This window comes from Salmo salar, chromosome ssa05, assembly GCF_905237065.1.
Source record: "Salmo salar chromosome ssa05, Ssal_v3.1, whole genome shotgun sequence".
Classification (NCBI taxonomy): Eukaryota; Metazoa; Chordata; class Actinopteri; order Salmoniformes; family Salmonidae; genus Salmo; species Salmo salar.
The window spans coordinates 1,539,136-1,557,282 of NC_059446.1; the positions used below are offsets into that span (position 1 = coordinate 1,539,136).

At 46.0% G+C, this 18,147-nt stretch overlaps 1 protein-coding gene across 1 annotated transcript; it reads left to right on the top strand.

Moving 5' to 3' along the window:
- The first annotated feature begins 535 nt into the window (after positions 1–535).
- Positions 536–16,358, top strand: LOC106604078 (uracil phosphoribosyltransferase homolog). Its single transcript, XM_014198459.2, has 7 exons — positions 536–931; positions 2,923–2,965; positions 3,069–3,138; positions 6,087–6,149; positions 6,288–6,449; positions 15,518–15,616; positions 15,714–16,358. The coding sequence occupies exons 1-7, from the start codon at positions 657–659 to the stop codon at positions 15,818–15,820; spliced, it is 819 nt and encodes a 272-aa protein (XP_014053934.2). The 5' UTR covers positions 536–656; the 3' UTR covers positions 15,821–16,358.
- Positions 16,359–18,147: the final 1,789 nt, after the last annotated feature.

The window sequence follows — 18,147 nt, forward strand, 5'->3', positions numbered from 1 at the left end:
ATTTCCTATTAGGATGAACTTTGACCCCCTGTCGTCATTCATTCATTCATTCATTTATTTATTTTTTAAGAAATAAAATCATAATATCTATCTATTTATGTGGCTATTTCGAAACATGTGGTCATTATATACCTAATTAAATAACATTTAGACGTTTTGCTTGTAATGTAGGGTGTTTACTCTTCTGATTGATAAGATTTCTAAACAATCACGTCCTAAGTGTTGTGGGAATTGTCGGCATTTATTTTTTATTTATTTATTTTTTATTAACAACAAATCAATACAGGAAGTACATGAGGGAACACAAGTATATATGGATAATATACAATGGACAATTGGGCTAGGGGGTACATTATCACATTACACAAGGACCTGAAGGGACATACATACACTTATAATTATAACAGCTTTTTTGTTAGTTGAGTATTTCGTTGTCTTAAAATACAGTTCAATTGCTTTTTGTAGGGTAAGAAAATGTGTATTTTGTTTTGTAAATGTACATTTGTGAATATGAAATTTGGCCAAAAGAATAATGAAATGAGCGGTTCATCTGTCGTCATTTCCTGAAACCAGGCGGGCGTTGCGACGCGTACGGCTCGTTGTCAACAAATATCTAACTTTATTCGGTTTTAACCATATACAGTGACTACAGCAAGATGCCCTGCCACAACCAGTCGTCAAATGACGTTAGTACCGGCCAAGAACATAACCTAACGAAGCATGTTCGGTTCGCAGCGAGCAGAAACGCCAGCAGCAGCGGTCTGGTGGCGCCATGCGCTGCAGCGGTGGATGACGGCAATAAACAGCCTTTCAACGGGAACTTACCGAATGGAGGTGGGCTCGGCCCTGATGTTTTAAACCTGGGACCTCAACTGAAACTGCTTCCTCTTAACAGTCAGATACTAGAATTACAGACCATCATCAGAGACAAGTGAGTGTTTGTCTTGGTGATCATGTTTCTATTTGGCTACGTGGTGTTTCAATTCAAATTGTATTAGTCACATGAGCTGAATACAACAGGTGTAGACCTCACAGTGAAATGCTGAATACAACAGGTGTAGCAGACCTCACAGTGAAATGCTGAATACAACAGGTGTAGTAGACCTCACAGTGAAATGCTGAATACAACAGGTGTAGTAGACCTCACAGTGAAATGCTGAATACAACAGGTGTAGCAGACCTTACAGTGAAATGCTGAATACAACAGGTGTAGTAGACCTCACAGTGAAATGCTGAATACAACAGGTGTAGTAGACCTCACAGTGAAATGCTGAATACAACAGGTGTAGTAGACCTCACAGTGAAATGCTGAATACAACAGATGTAGTAGACCTCACAGTGAAATGCTGAATACAACAGGTGTAGTAGACCTTACAGTGAAATGCTGAATACAACAGGTGTAGACTCCGGTACCGCTTGCCATGCGGTAGCAGAGAGAACAGTCTATAACCAGGGTGGCTATACCGCCTGGTATAGAGGTCCTGGATTGCAGGAAGCTTAGCCCCAGTGATGTACTGGGCCGTTCGCACTATCCTCTGTAGTGCCTTGTGGTCTGAGTCTGAGCAGTTGCCATAACAGGCAGTGATGCAACCAGTCAGGATGCTCTCGATGGTGCAGCTGTAGAACCTTTTGAGGATCTGAGGACCCATGCCAAATATTTTCAGTCTCCTGAGGGGGAATAGGTTTTGTCGTGGCCTCTTCACGACTGTCTTGGTGTGCTTGGACCATGTTAGTTTGTTGGTGATGTGGACACCAAGGAACTTGAAGCTCTCAACCTGCTCCACTACAGCCCTGCTTCCTCTGACCACTTTCTTATTGACCGAGTCACTGGTGCTTCCTGCTTTAATTTTTGTTTGTAAGCAGGAATCAGGAGGATAGAATTATGGTCAGATTTTCCAAATGGGGGGCGAGGGAAAGCTTTGTATGCCTCTCTGTGTGTGGAGTAGAGGTGATCTACAGTTGTTTTCTCTCTGGTTGCACATTTAACATGCAGATAGAAATTTGCATTAAAGTCCCCGGCCACTAGGAGCGCCGCCTTTTGGATGAGCGTTTTCCTGTTTGCGTTTGGTGGTATACAGCTCATTGAGTGCGGTCTTAGTGCCAGCATCAGTCTGTGGTGGTATGTAGACAGCTATAAAAAAATACAGATGAAAACTCTCTAGGTAGATATTGTGGTCTACAGCTTATCATGAGATACTCTACCTCAGGCGAGCAAAACATTGAGACTTCCTTAGATATTGTGCACCAGCTGTTATTTACAAAAATACATAGTCCTCCGCCCCTTGTCTTACCAGACGCCGCTGTTCCATCCTGCCAATACAGCGTATAACCAGCCAGCTGTATGTTGATACTGTCGTCGTTCAGCCACGACTCCGTGAAGCGTAAGATATTACAGTTTTTAAATGTCCCGTTGGTAGTTTAATCTTCCTCGTAGGTCGTTGATTTTATTTTCCAATGATTGCACGCTAGCTAGTAGAACAGAAGGCAGTGGGGGTTTATTCAGTCGCCTACGAATTCTCTGAAGGCAGTTCGCCCTCCATCCTCTTGTCTTCACTCAAATGACGGGGATCTGGGCCTGTTCCCGGGAAAGCAGTATGTCCTTCACGTCGGACTCGTTAAAGGAAAAACAAAAGGTTTCTTCCAGTCCGTGTAATCGCTGTTCTGAAGTCCAGAAGTTATTTTCGGTCATAAGAGACGGTAGCAGCAACATTATGTACAAAATAAGTTAAAAAAATAAAATAAAAAGTTAGAAACGACGCAAAAAAAAAAAAATAATAAAAACACAACCGGTTAGGAGCACGTAAAAACATCAGCCATCTTCTCCGGCGCCGTGGGCGTACTCAACTCTGAGGTGGGAGCAAGGTAACAAGATGCTGTGGCCTCAACAGGACAAATCATGTTTGTTAATTTTTTTTTTTGCAGGACAACCAGCAGAGGGGATTTTGTGTTCTGTGCAGACCGACTGGTAAGATTCCTTTTAATAAGAAGTCATCAGCTCAGCTAGTAACTACAGTTCATTGCCTGGAAAAATTGCATGAAGAGTTGGACCTGTTGATTTTCATCCTCAGATCAGACTGGTGGTGGAGGAAGGACTGAACCAGCTGCCCTACTCCGAGTGCACTGTGACCACTCCTACAGGTACTGACCCTTACTCCCTAACCCCTACCCAGGGTGCACTGTGACCACTCCTACAGGTACTGACCCTTACTCCCTAACCCCTACCCAGGGTGCACTGTGACCACTCCTACAGGTACTGACCCTTACTCCCTAACCCCTACCCAGGGTGCACTGTGACCACTCCTACAGGTACTGACCCTTACTCCCTAACCCCTACCCAGGGTGCACTGTGACCACTCCTACAGGTACTGACCCTTACTCCCTAACCCCTACCCAGGGTGCACTGTGACCACTCCTACAGGTACTGACCCTTACTCCCTAACCCCTACCCAGGGTGCACTGTGACCACTCCTACAGGTACTGACCCTTACTCCCTAACCCCTACCCAGGGTGCACTGTGACCACTCCTACAGGTACTGACCCTTACTCCCTAACCCCTACCCAGGGTGCACTGTGACCACTCCTACAGGTACTGACCCTTACTCCCTAACCCCTACCCAGGGTGCACTGTGACCACTCCTACAGGTACTGACCCTTACTCCCTAACCCCTACCCAGGGTACACTGTGACCACTCCTACAGCAGGGTTTCCGCTAGACGTTTTTGTTATGAATAAAATTGGCGCAGGCCAATTGTCTGGGAGAAGAATAAAATCCCATTGTGAAATAATGTTTTTTATCTTCTTCATTGATGGAAATACATTCTTCTGGACATGCTTATCGGTCTATGGGGTTATTTGCATCATTTAGTGGAATTAAATTGGCGCGTGTACAGTATATTCGCTACGTGTTTTCATTATCTATGCATCTTGTTCGTCCCACCGTACAGCATCCAGATACCGAGCCTTTTTGAGTGGAAAAAAATCTGCAAGACAGTGCAAGAGCTGCTGCGTTGTGGGAACTTGGAAAAATACGAGGTTGAATCATGACGTCAGTGATCTTCAGGTCGGAAAGTCGGGGCTCTAGAAAGATACCCGAGTTCTCGCGTTGGAATTCTGAGTTAGAGGGGAAAAGGGGGAAAAATATAAAAATATCCCAGTTGTTTTGAACGTGGAATGTGAAAGGAAGGCATGTTTTATCAGCGCTATAAACACCACTTCCCAATGAGCTGGAGGAAGTACGCATTTTGAAAACATGTACTTAGTTGTTTGAAATGTGAACGTTTTGATACATATGAGGCGTGTCTTATCTTGCTTTAAAGTAGCCTGTTAGAAAATAGATCTAAATATCTAATGGCTGTTTGTTTTTTTCTTCGTCTTTGTCAATAATAATGGCTGCCGTTTTACGGTCCCCAATTGTGCTATTTTGTGTGTTTTTTTTTTTTTTTTTGCGTAACTTATTTTGTACATAACGTTTCTGCCACCGTTTCTTGTGACTGTAATTAGCTTCTAGATATCAGGACAGCGATTACTCGCCCCGAACTGGAATACGGTTTGTTTTCTATAACGAGTCGGACGCGAAGGATTTACTCCAGACACCCCCGACAAGGCCGTCGTCCCCGTCATTCGCAGGAGAAAGACAGGGATCCGACGGCGAGCGGGTCGTCTGCCTTTACCATCGGTCCTATTAGCCAACGTGCAATCATTGGATAATAAAATAGATGAACGACGGGCACGTATGTCCTACCTACGGTACATTAACTGTAATATCTTATGTTTTACTGAGTCGTGGCTGAACGACGACATGAATAACATACAGCTAGCAGGTTTTACGCTGTATCGGCAGGATAGAACAGCAGCCTCTGATAAGACAAGGGGCGGAGGACTATGTATATTTGTAAATAACAGCTAGTGCACGAAATCTAAGGAAGTCTCGAGGTTTTGCCTGCCTGAGGTAAAGTATCTCATGATAAGCTGTAGACCACACTATTTACCAAAAGAGTTCTCATCTATATTATTCGTAGCTGTCTACCACCACAGACCGATGCGCTGGCGCTAAGACTGCACTCAATGAGCAAACAGGAAGACGCTCATCCAGAGGCGGCGCTCCTAGTGGCCGGGGACTTTAATGCAGGGAAACTGAAGTCCGGTTTCCCTCATTTCTACCGGCATGTTAAATGTGCAACCAGAGCGGAAAAATAACTCAAGACCGCCTTTACTCCACACAGAGACGCGTACAAAGCTCTCCCTCGTCCTCCATTTGGCAAATCTGACCATAATTCCATCCTCCTGATTCCTGCTTACCTCACGTCGTTGCATCCACGACTTGCATGTTCTGTTTATATGAGTTACCATATTCTAAATGTGATTTCTGAACATTCTGAACACCTACACGCCGACCCCTCTCCTCTACACGCCGACCCCTATCCTCTCCACGCCGACCCCTAACCTCTCCACGCCAACCCCTAACCTCTCCGCGCCGACCCCTAACCTCTCCACGCCGACCCCTAACCTCTACACGCCGACCCCTATCCTCTCCACGCCGACCCCTATCCTCTCCACGCCGACCCCTAACCTCTCCGCGCCGACCCCTAACCTCTCCACGCCGACCCCTAACCTCTACACGCCGACCCCTATCCTCTCCACGCCGACCCCTATCCTCTCCACGCCGACCCCTAACCTCTCCGCGCCGACCCCTAACCTCTCCACGCCGACCCCTAACCTCTACACGCCGACCCCTATCCTCTCCACGCCGACCCCTATCCTCTCCACGCCGACCCCTATCCTCTCCACGCCGACCCCTATCCACTACACGCCGACCCCTATCCTCTACACGCCGACCCCTATCCTCTACACGCCGACCCCTATCCTCTACACGCCGACCCCTATCCTCTACACGCCGACCCCTATCCTCTCCACGCTGACCCCTAACCTCTCCACGCCGACCCCTAACCTCTCCACGCCGACCCCTATCCTCTCCACGCCGACCCCTATCCTCTCCACGCCGACCCCTAACCTCTCCACCTATCCTCTACACGCCGACCCCTATCCTCTACATGCTGCTGATACCGTTCTCCTTCGTCTCTCTCCAGGACACATGTATGAAGGTGTAAAGTTTGAGAGAGGTAACTGTGGAGTCAGCATCATGAGAAGTGGTGAGTCCAAGACAAGCAACCTTTCTGCTACCTGTAGGTCACAGTTTCCCCTCAACTGCAAAATTATGTCTTTTTTTTTTTTTCTGCTTCTTTTCCAAGTTATTTCACATAGGAACCTGTGTCTGTCCATCCCCCCAGGTGAGGCCATGGAGCAGGGTCTGAGAGACTGTTGTAGGTCCATCCGCATCGGGAAGATCCTGATCCAGAGTGATGAAGACACCCAGGAGGCTAAGGTCTACTATGCCAAGTTCCCCCCAGACATAAACAGGAGGAAAGTGCTGCTCATGTACCCAATACTGAGTAAGTAAAAACATCTCTGTCAAAGGGGTAGATATTACAGATGTCTTGAATGTTGGGGCGTTTTTCCTGGAGGGTTTTTTTTTTTCAGTCGGTGCTAATGGTGAAAAAGTAGCACTTCCTGTTGTTAACACGTCGTCATTTAACTTTAGGTCAAATACATTAGAAGCAGCAGTCAGTCAAACTCCAGACCCTCATAGCCCAGCAGGTTATGCTTCTGGTCCCACAACACAAAAAATAGACATTTGTGATGGTTTATATTAACCATTTCCCCGTCAGCTGGCCACATATCGGGAGAAAATAATGGTTTCTGAAAATACCTAAAGTTCCACTTTGAAGGGAGTCCTTTATTCACCTCCTTAACAGACAGCATTCAAACCATTTTATTTTTAATGATGTACAGATTATGATTTGCTTGATCCCTTTTTAGTGCAGATTTAACAATTGCTTCTGGTGCTATTCGTAAGATCTGGAGGGCAGTCCTCCCCCTCCTCATGGATCCTTCTGACCTAGATAACTAACACCCAATTTATAAACTCTCTTGCCTTGCAAACTTATTAAAATGACTGGAAAACTCTCAGCTAATAACTTCAAATGATATTCTTAATGTGCATCAGTAATAAATGAAATATCACATTTTACATAATTATTCAGACCCTTTACTCAGTACTTTGTTGAAGCACCTTTGGCAGCGATTACAGCCTCAAGTCTGGTGTGTCTTCTCGGGTATGACGCTACAAGCTTGGCACACCTGTATTTGGGGAATTTCTCTCAATCTTCTCTGCAGATCCTCTCAAGCTCTATCAGGTTGGATGGGAAGCTTTACTTTGCTCCATTCATCTTTCCCTCGATCCTGACTAGTCTCCCAGTCCCTGCCACTGAAAAACATCCCCACAGCATGATGCTGCCACCACCATGCTTCACCATAGGAATGGTGCCAGGTTCCCTCCAGACGTGACGCTTGACATTCAGGCCAAAGAGTTCAATCTTGGAAAGACGCACACCTAAGGTCTAGAGGTCGACCGATTATGATTTTTCAACGCCGATACCGATTATTGGAGGACCCAAAAAGCCGATACCGATTATTGGAGGACCCAAAAAGCCGGTACCGATTATTGGAGGACCCAAAAAGCCGATACCGATTTTAATTCTCAGATTTTTTTTTTGTAGATTTCTTTTCGATTTTTTTATTTTTATTATTTATATATATATATATATATATATATATATATATATATATATATATATATATATATATATATATATATATATATATATATATATCAGAGAATTAAAGGAGGAACACTTTTATTTCAACTTAATATAATACATAAAGAAAATCTATTTAGTCTCAAATAAACAATGAAACATGTTCAATTTGGTTTAAATACAAAAACACAGTGTTGGAGAAGAAAGTAAGTGTATTATGTGTAAAAAAATAAATAAAACTAACGTTTCAGTTCGTTGCTCAGAACATACAGATCCAGATATAATGTTACCAGACTGCGACCCGGTACTGCTGCTAGATCCAGATATAATGTTACCAGACTGCTGAATGACCCGGTACTGCTGCTAGATCCAGATATAATGTTACCAGACTGCTGAATGACCCGGTACTGCTGCTAGATCCAGATATAATGTTACCAGACTGCGACCCGGTACTGCTGCTAGATCCAGATATGTTACCAGACTGCTGAATGACCCGGTACTGCTGCTAGATCCAGATATAATGTTACCAGACTGCGACCCGGTACTGCTGCTAGATCCAGATATGTTACCAGACTGCTGAATGACCCGGTACTGCTGCTAGATCCAGATATGTTACCAGACTGCGACCCGGTACTGCTGCTAGATCCAGATATAATGTTACCAGACTGCTGAATGACCCGGTACCGCTGCTAGATCCAGATATAATGTTACCAGACTGCTGAATGACCCGGTACTGCTGCTAGATCCAGATATAATGTTACCAGACTGCGACCCGGTACTGCTGCTAGATCCAGATATAATGTTACCAGACTGCTGAATGACCCGGTACTGCTGCTAGATCCAGATATAATGTTACCAGACTGCGACCCGGTACTGCTGCTAGATCCAGATATAATGTTACCAGACTGCGACCCGGTACTGCTGCTAGATCCAGATATAATGTTACCAGACTGCTGAATGACCCGGTACTGCTGCTAGATCCAGATATGTTACCAGACTGCGACCCGGTACTGCTGCTAGATCCAGATATAATGTTACCAGACTGCTGAATGACCTGGTACCGCTGCTAGATCCAGATATAATGTTACCAGACTGCTGAATGACCCGGTACTGCTGCTAGATCCAGATATAATGTTACCAGACTCCTGAATGACCCGGTACCGCTGCTAGATCCAGATATAATGTTACCAGACTGCTGAATGACCCGGTACTGCTGCTAGATCCAGATATAATGTTACCAGACTGCGACCCGGTACTGCTGCTAGATCCAGATATAATGTTACCAGACTGCGACCCGGTACTGCTGCTAGATCCAGATATGTTACCAGACTGCGACCCGGTACTGCTGCTAGATCCAGATATAATGTTACCAGACTGCTGAATGACCCGGTACTGCTGCTAGATCCAGATATAATGTTACCAGACTGCGACCCGGTACTGCTGCTAGATCCAGATATAATGTTACCAGACTGCTGAATGACCCGGTACTGCTGCTAGATCCAGATATAATGTTACCAGACTGCGACCCGGTACTGCTGCTAGATCCAGATATAATGTTACCAGACTGCGACCCGGTACTGCTGCTAGATCCAGATATGTTACCAGACTGCGACCCGGTACTGCTGCTAGATCCAGATATAATGTTACCAGACTGCGACCCGGTACTGCTGCTAGATCCAGATATAATGTTACCAGACTGCTGAATGACCTGGTACCGCTGCTAGATCCAGATATAATGTTACCAGACTGCGACCCGGTACTGCTGCTAGATCCAGATATAATGTTACCAGACTGCGACCCGGTACTGCTGCTAGATCCAGATATAATGTTACCAGACTGCTGAATGACCCGGTACTGCTGCTAGATCCAGATATGTTACCAGACTGCGACCCGGTACTGCTGCTAGATCCAGATATAATGTTACCAGACTCCTGAATGACCCGGTACCGCTGCTAGATCCAGATATAATGTTACCAGACTGCTGAATGACCCGGTACTGCTGCTAGATCCAGATATAATGTTACCAGACTGCGACCCGGTACTGCTGCTAGATCCAGATATAATGTTACCAGACTGCGACCCGGTACTGCTGCTAGATCCAGATATGTTACCAGACTGCGACCCGGTACTGCTGCTAGATCCAGATATAATGTTACCAGACTGCTGAATGACCCGGTACTGCTGCTAGATCCAGATATAATGTTACCAGACTGCGACCCGGTACTGCTGCTAGATCCAGATATAATGTTACCAGACTGCTGAATGACCCGGTACTGCTGCTAGATCCAGATATAATGTTACCAGACTGCGACCCGGTACTGCTGCTAGATCCAGATATAATGTTACCAGACTGCTGAATGACCCGGTACTGCTGCTAGATCCAGATATGTTACCAGACTGCGACCCGGTACTGCTGCTAGATCCAGATATAATGTTACCAGACTGCGACCCGGTACTGCTGCTAGATCCAGATATAATGTTACCAGACTGCTGAATGACCCGGTACTGCTGCTAGATCCAGATATGTTACCAGACTGTGACCCGGTACTGCTGCTAGATCCAGATATAATGTTACCAGACTGCTGAATGACCCGGTACCGCTGCTAGATCCAGATATAATGTTACCAGACTGCGACCCGGTACTGCTGCTAGATCCAGATATAATGTTACCAGACTGCTGAATGACCCGGTACTGCTGCTAGATCCAGATATAATGTTACCAGACTGCTGAATGACCCGGTACTGCTGCTAGATCCAGATATAATGTTACCAGACTGCTGAATGACCCGGTACTGCTGCTAGATCCAGATATAATGTTACCAGACTGCGACCCGGTACTGCTGCTAGATCCAGATATAATGTTACCAGACTGCTGAATGACCCGGTACTGCTGCTAGATCCAGATATAATGTTACCAGACTGCTGAATGACCCGGTACTGCTGCTAGATCCAGATATGTTACCAGACTGCGACCCGGTACTGCTGCTAGATCCAGATATAATGTTACCAGACTGCTGAATGACCCGGTACTGCTGCTAGATCCAGATATAATGTTACCAGACTGCGACCCGGTACTACTGCTAGATCCAGATATAATGTTACCAGACTGCTGAATGACCCGGTACCGCTGCTAGATCCAGATATAATGTTACCAGACTGCGACCCGGTACTGCTGCTAGATCCAGATATAATGTTACCAGACTGCGACCCGGTACTGCTGCTAGATCCAGATATAATGTTACCAGACTGCTGAATGACCCGGTACTGCTGCTAGATCCAGATATAATGTTACCAGACTGCTGAATGACCCGGTACTGCTGCTAGATCCAGATATAATGTTACCAGACTGCTGAATGACCCGGTACTGCTGCTAGATCCAGATATAATGTTACCAGACTGCGACCCGGTACTGCTGCTAGATCCAGATATAATGTTACCAGACTGCGACCCGGTACTGCTGCTAGATCCAGATATAATGTTACCAGACTGCGACCGGTACTGCTGCTAGATCCAGATATAATGTTACCAGACTGCTGAATGACCCGGTACTGCTGCTAGATCCAGATATAATGTTACCAGACTGCGACCCGGTACTGCTGCTAGATCCAGATATAATGTTACCAGACTGCGACCCGGTACTGCTGCTAGATCCAGATATGTTACCAGACTGCTGAATGACCCGGTACTGCTGCTAGATCCAGATATAATGTTACCAGACTGCGACCCGGTACTGCTGCTAGATCCAGATATAATGTTACCAGACTGCGACCCGGTACTGCTGCTAGATCCAGATATAATGTTACCAGACTGCTGAATGACCCGGTACTGCTGCTAGATCCAGATATAATGTTACCAGACTGCTGAATGACCCGGTACTGCTGCTAGATCCAGATATAATGTTACCAGACTGCTGAATGACCCGGTACTGCTGCTAGATCCAGATATGTTACCAGACTGCTGAATGACCCGGTACTGCTGCTAGATCCAGATATAATGTTACCAGACTGCGACCCGGTACCGCTGCTAGATCCAGATATAATGTTACCAGACTGCTGAATGACCCGGTACTGCTGCTAGATCCAGATATAATGTTACCAGACTGCTGAATGACCCGGTACTGCTGCTAGATCCAGATATAATGTTACCAGACTGCTGAATGACCCGGTACTGCTGCTAGATCCAGATATGTTACCAGACTGCTGAATGACCCGGTACCGCTGCTAGATCCAGATATAATGTTACCAGACTGCGACCCGGTACCGCTGCTAGATCCAGATATAATGTTACCAGACTGCTGAATGACCCGGTACTGCTGCTAGATCCAGATATAATGTTACCAGACTGCGACCCGGTACTGCTGCTAGATCCAGATATAATGTTACCAGACTGCGACCCGGTACTGCTGCTAGATCCAGATATAATGTTACCAGACTGCTGAATGACCCGGTACTGCTGCTAGATCCAGATATGTTACCAGACTGCGACCCGGTACTGCTGCTAGATCCAGATGTAATGTTACCAGACTGCTGAATGACCCGGTACCGCTGCTAGATCCAGATATAATGTTACCAGACTGCGACCCGGTACTGCTGCTAGATCCAGATATAATGTTACCAGACTGCTGAATGACCCGGTACTGCTGCTAGATCCAGATATAATGTTACCAGACTGCGACCCGGTACTGCTGCTAGATCCAGATATAATGTTACCAGGCTGCTGAATGACCCGGTACTGCTGCTAGATCCAGATATAATGTTACCAGACTGCGACCCGGTACTGGTGCTAGATCCAGATATAATGTTACCAGACTGCTGAATGACCCGGTACTGCTGCTAGATCCAGATATAATGTTACCAGACTGCGACCCGGTACTGCTGCTAGATCCAGATATAATGTTACCAGACTGCGACCCGGTACTGCTGCTAGATCCAGATATAATGTTACCAGACTGCTGAATGACCCGGTACTGCTGCTAGATCCAGATATAATGTTACCAGACTGCGACCGGTACTGCTGCTAGATCCAGATATAATGTTACCAGACTGCGACCCGGTACTGCTGCTAGATCCAGATATAATGTTACCAGACTGCTGAATGACCCGGTACTGCTGCTAGATCCAGATATAATGTTACCAGACTGCGACCCGGTACTGCTGCTAGATCCAGATATAATGTTACCAGACTGCTGAATGACCCGGTACTGCTGCTAGATCCAGATATAATGTTACCAGACTGCGACCCGGTACTGCTGCTAGATCCAGATATAATGTTACCAGACTGCGACCCGGTACTGCTGCTAGATCCAGATATAATGTTACCAGACTGCGACCGGTACTGCTGCTAGATCCAGATATAATGTTACCAGACTGCGACCCGGTACTGCTGCTAGATCCAGATATAATGTTACCAGACTGCGACCCGGTACTGCTGCTAGATCCAGATATAATGTTACCAGACTGCGACCCGGTACTGCTGCTAGATCCAGATATGTTACCAGACTGCTGAATGACCCGGTACTGCTGCTAGATCCAGATATAATGTTACCAGACTGCTGAATGACCCGGTACTGCTGCTAGATCCAGATATAATGTTACCAGACTGCTGAATGACCCGGTACTGCTGCTAGATCCAGATATAATGTTACCAGACTGCTGAATGACCCGGTACTGCTGCTAGATCCAGATATAATGTTACCAGACTGCTGAATGACCCGGTACTGCTGCTAGATCCAGATATAATGTTACCAGACTGCGACCCGGTACTGCTGCTAGATCCAGATATAATGTTACCAGACTGCTGAATGACCCGGTACTGCTGCTAGATCCAGATATAATGTTACCAGACTGCTGAATGACCCGGTACTGCTGCTAGATCCAGATATAATGTTACCAGACTGCTGAATGACCTGGTACCGCTGCTAGATCCAGATATAATGTTACCAGACTGCGACCCGGTACTGCTGCTAGATCCAGATATAATGTTACCAGACTGCTGAATGACCCGGTACTGCTGCTAGATCCAGATATAATGTTACCAGACTGCGACCCGGTACTGCTGCTAGATCCAGATATGTTACCAGACTGCTGAATGACCCGGTACTGCTGCTAGATCCAGATATAATGTTACCAGACTGCTGAATGACCCGGTACTGCTGCTAGATCCAGATATAATGTTACCAGACTGCGACCCGGTACTGCTGCTAGATCCAGATATAATGTTACCAGACTGCGACCCGGTACTGCTGCTAGATCCAGATATAATGTTACCAGACTGCGACCCGGTACTGCTGCTAGATCCAGATATAATGTTACCAGACTGCGACCGGTACTGCTGCTAGATCCAGATATAATGTTACCAGACTGCGACCCGGTACTGCTGCTAGATCCAGATATAATGTTACCAGACTGCGACCCGGTACTGCTGCTAGATCCAGATATAATGTTACCAGACTGCTGAATGACCCGGTACTGCTGCTAGATCCAGATATAATGTTACCAGACTGCGACCCGGTACTGCTGCTAGATCCAGATATAATGTTACCAGACTGCTGAATGACCCGGTACTGCTGCTAGATCCAGATATAATGTTACCAGACTGCGACCCGGTACTGCTGCTAGATCCAGATATGTTACCAGACTGCTGAATGACCCGGTACTGCTGCTAGATCCAGATATGTTACCAGACTGCGACCCGGTACTGCTGCTAGATCCAGATATAATGTTACCAGCACCCTAGCACTGAACTGTGTGTGTCCAGGTAACACGGGTTAGTCATCATGCACCCTAGCACTGAACTGTGTGTGTCCAGGTAACACGGGTTAGTCATCATGCACCCTAGCACTGAACTGTGTGTGTCCAGGTAACACGGGTTAGTCATCATGCACCCTAGCACTGAACTGTGTGTGTCCAGGTAACACGGGTTAGTCATCATGCACCCTAGCACTGAACTGTGTGTGTCCAGGTAACACGGGTTAGTCATCATGCACCCTAGCGCTGAACTGTGTGTCCAGGTAACACAGGTTAGTCATCATGCACCCTAGCACTGAACTGTGTGTGTCCAGGTAACACGGGTTAGTCATCATGCACCCTAGCACTGAACTGTGTGTGTCCAGGTAACACGGGTTAGTCCTCATGCACCCTAGCACTGAACTGTGTGTGTCCAGGTAACACGGGTTAGTCATCATGCACCCTAGCACTGAACTGTGTGTGTCCAGGTAACACGGGTTAGTCATCATGCACCCTAGCACTGAACTGTGTGTGTCCAGGTAACACGGGTTAGTCATCATGCACCCTAGCGCTGAACTGTGTGTGTCCTGTCTTTGGGGCACCATTAAACTGAAGACATGTTTATCAAAATAACTCCGTTATTATTATTATTATTATTATTACGCGATTAAACTGATTAATCGTTTAACTGTAATTAACTCTCAACGTATTCCAAATATCTTTATCCTTATTAATACATTTTATACAACCATTTAGATTCAAGTCCCATAGCTGAGGCTATTATATAAACAGTATTATGGTAATATGGCCATATTGTCTCTTCTGAGTATCACAAAATTGTACCAAGCGGACCAGTTCGTAGCTGGATTCTTCACCGATCTTTTATACCTTCTCCAGAACATAAATGTCGTTCGGTTCCCCAATTCTGTGAGTTGGAAGAATTTCCTGTGTCTCTCTATGAAACTCCTCTCTGTCTCAAATGGCCTGGGTGGGGGGAGGTAGGTTGGGGGATGGTGCAAGGGGGAGGGGTCAACTGTCCTCCCTGTACTCAAAGAGGGCAACGTCATGACACCAGGTACAGGTAACACTGTGTGTGTGTGTGTGTGTGTGTGTGTGTGTGTGTGTGTGTGTGTCCAGGTACAGGTAACACAGTGATCGAGGCAGTGCAGGTGTTGATTGAGCATGGACTCCAACCCAAACACATCCTCCTCCTCTCTCTCTTCTCCACTCCACACGGTAGGTAACACTCTCCTCCTCTCTCTCATCCTCCCTTTATTCAGCCTCTATACATCCCTCCTCCACTATCTTCTCCTTTCTCTACTTCTCTGTCTAGGAGCCAAGGCCATCCTCCAAGAGTTCCCAGAGATCACCCTGCTCACCACAGAGCTGCACCCGGTCGCCCCCACACACTTTGGACAGAAGTACTTTGGCACAGAATGACGAACACACCACACTAGACCTCACCACACTAGACCTCACCACACCAGACCACACCGCACTAGACCTCACCACACTAGACCTCACCGCACTAGACCTCACCACACTAGACCTCACCACACTAGACCTCACCACACTAGACCTCACCGCACTAGACCTCACCGCACTAGACCTCACCGCACTAGACCTCACCGCACTAGACCTCACCACACTAGACCTCACCACACTAGACCTCACCGCACTAGACCTCACCACACTAGACCTCACCACACTAGACCTCACCACACTAGACCTCACCACACTAGACCACACCACACTAGACCTCACCACACTAGACCTCACCACATTGTCGTGTCTTTGGCTATTGAGTGATATGACATGCTATTCTATAAAATCCTTTCTCTGTAATTAATATTACCTGATTAAGCTAATCAGGTAAATGTAATTAACTACAAAGTCGGGGCACCACGGAAAAATGTGTAAAGAGCTGTTATCTTCTGAATAAACTCTTAAAGACTTGGTAATCTTTACATCAATGGCAGTCAATATTTAATCGTTACCTTGTTTAGTCTCATCTGAAAGTGGTACATTCTTGGTTATCTTCACGAACCCTGACTAACAAGTTGAATCAGCAATACAAAATTTGGTTTAATTATTTATTTACTAAATACCTAAATAATCACACAGAATGTATCATAAATTGATTACAAATTGTGTCCATAAAGGAAAACGTCCCTGGCGGACAGAACAGATACGACGGCTGGTTAAACAAAGAAAAGGGGGTTGGGTTTGAGTGAAAGAGCGGGAAGACTGAGGAACGAAGGGAATCTTATGCGTTCTAAAACAACATACAATCAATGATGCAGTAGAAGAAAAAAAAATAAGACTATATACAATGTGAGCAAATGATGTGAGATAAGGGAGGTAAAGGCAAAAAAATGCCATGGTGGCAAAGTAAATAAAGTATAGCAAGAAAAACACTGGAATGGTAGATTTGTAGTTTGAAGAAAGTTCAGAGATAAAATATAAATAATATGATGCAAAGGAGCAAAATAAATAAAATAAATAAATACAGTAGGGGAAGAGGTAGTATTTTGGGCTAAATTATAGATGGGCTATGTACAGGTGCAGTGATCTGTGAGCTGCTCTGACAGCTGGTGCTTAAAGCTAGTGAGGGAGATAAGTGTTTCCAGTTTCAGAGATTTTTGTAGTTCGTTCCAGTCATTGGCAGCAGAGAACTGGAAGGAGAGACGGCCAAAGGAGGAGTTGGCTTTAGGGGTGACCAGAGAGATATACATGCTGGAGCGCGTGCTACAGGTGGGTGCTGCTATGGTGACCAGTGAGCGGAGATAAGGGGGGACTTTACCTAGCAGGGTCTTGTAGATGACCTGGAGCCAATGTGTTTGGCGACGATTATGAAGCGAAGGCCAGCCAACGAGAGCGTACAGGTCGCAGTGGTGGGTAGTATATGGGGCTTTGGTAACAAAACGGATGGCACTGTGATAGACTGCATCCAGTTCGCTGAGTAGAGTATTGGAAGCTATTTTGTAAATGACATCGCCGAAGTCGAGGATTGGTAGGCTGGTCAGTTTTACGAGGGTATGTTTGGCAGCATGAGTGAAGGATGCTTTGTTGCGAAATAGGAAGCCAATTCGAGATTTCACTTTGGATTGGAGATGATTGATGTGAGTCTGGAAGGAGAGTTTACAGTCTAACCAGACACCCAGGTATTTGTAGTTGTCCACAAATTCTAAGTTAGAACCGTCCAGAGAAGTGATGCTGGACAGGCGGGCAGGTGCAGGCAGCGATCGGTTGAAGAGCATGCATTTAGTTTTACTTGTGTTTAGGAGCAGTTGGAGACCACGGAAGGAGAGTTGAATGGCATTGAAGCTCGTCTGGAGGGTTGTTAACACAGTGTCCAAAGAAGGGCCAGAAGTGTACAGAATGGTGTCGTCTGCGTAGAGGTGGATCAGAGATTCACCAGCAGCAAGAGCGACATCATTTATGTATACAGAGAAAAGAGTTGGCCCAAGAATTGAACCCTGTGGTACCCCCATAGATGTCTGGTGGTAAATTGGATACATTGAAGTATCATTGTGTGTGTTAGATTGGATACGTCGTCCGTCCTCTCCTAGCCCACGTTTACAGCGGCTGCTGCTAACTCAACGGCTAGGAGGTATCACTTCTGGAGTGAATAAGAGTTCAAAGTTCATACCAAGTTGCCGTACTTTTAAGCTCGTGTTATATTCTGGCTGGTATAGTCGAAATTCATCCTTTCGGCGTGTCGATCGTCACCTGAACATTATTTCTTTAGGTTATTATCTGAGCCT

Excerpts from the sequence above, each read along its gene's own strand:
- LOC106604078 (XM_014198459.2), top strand. The coding sequence starts at position 657 with ATGCCCTGCCACAACCAGTCGTCAAATGACGTTAGTACCGGCCAAGAA. Across the intron at positions 3,139-6,086 it reads CACTGTGACCACTCCTACAG|GACACATGTATGAAGGTGTA; the intron begins GTACTGACCCTT and ends GTCTCTCTCCAG. Across the intron at positions 6,450-15,517 it reads GCTCATGTACCCAATACTGA|GTACAGGTAACACAGTGATC; the intron begins GTAAGTAAAAAC and ends GTGTGTGTCCAG.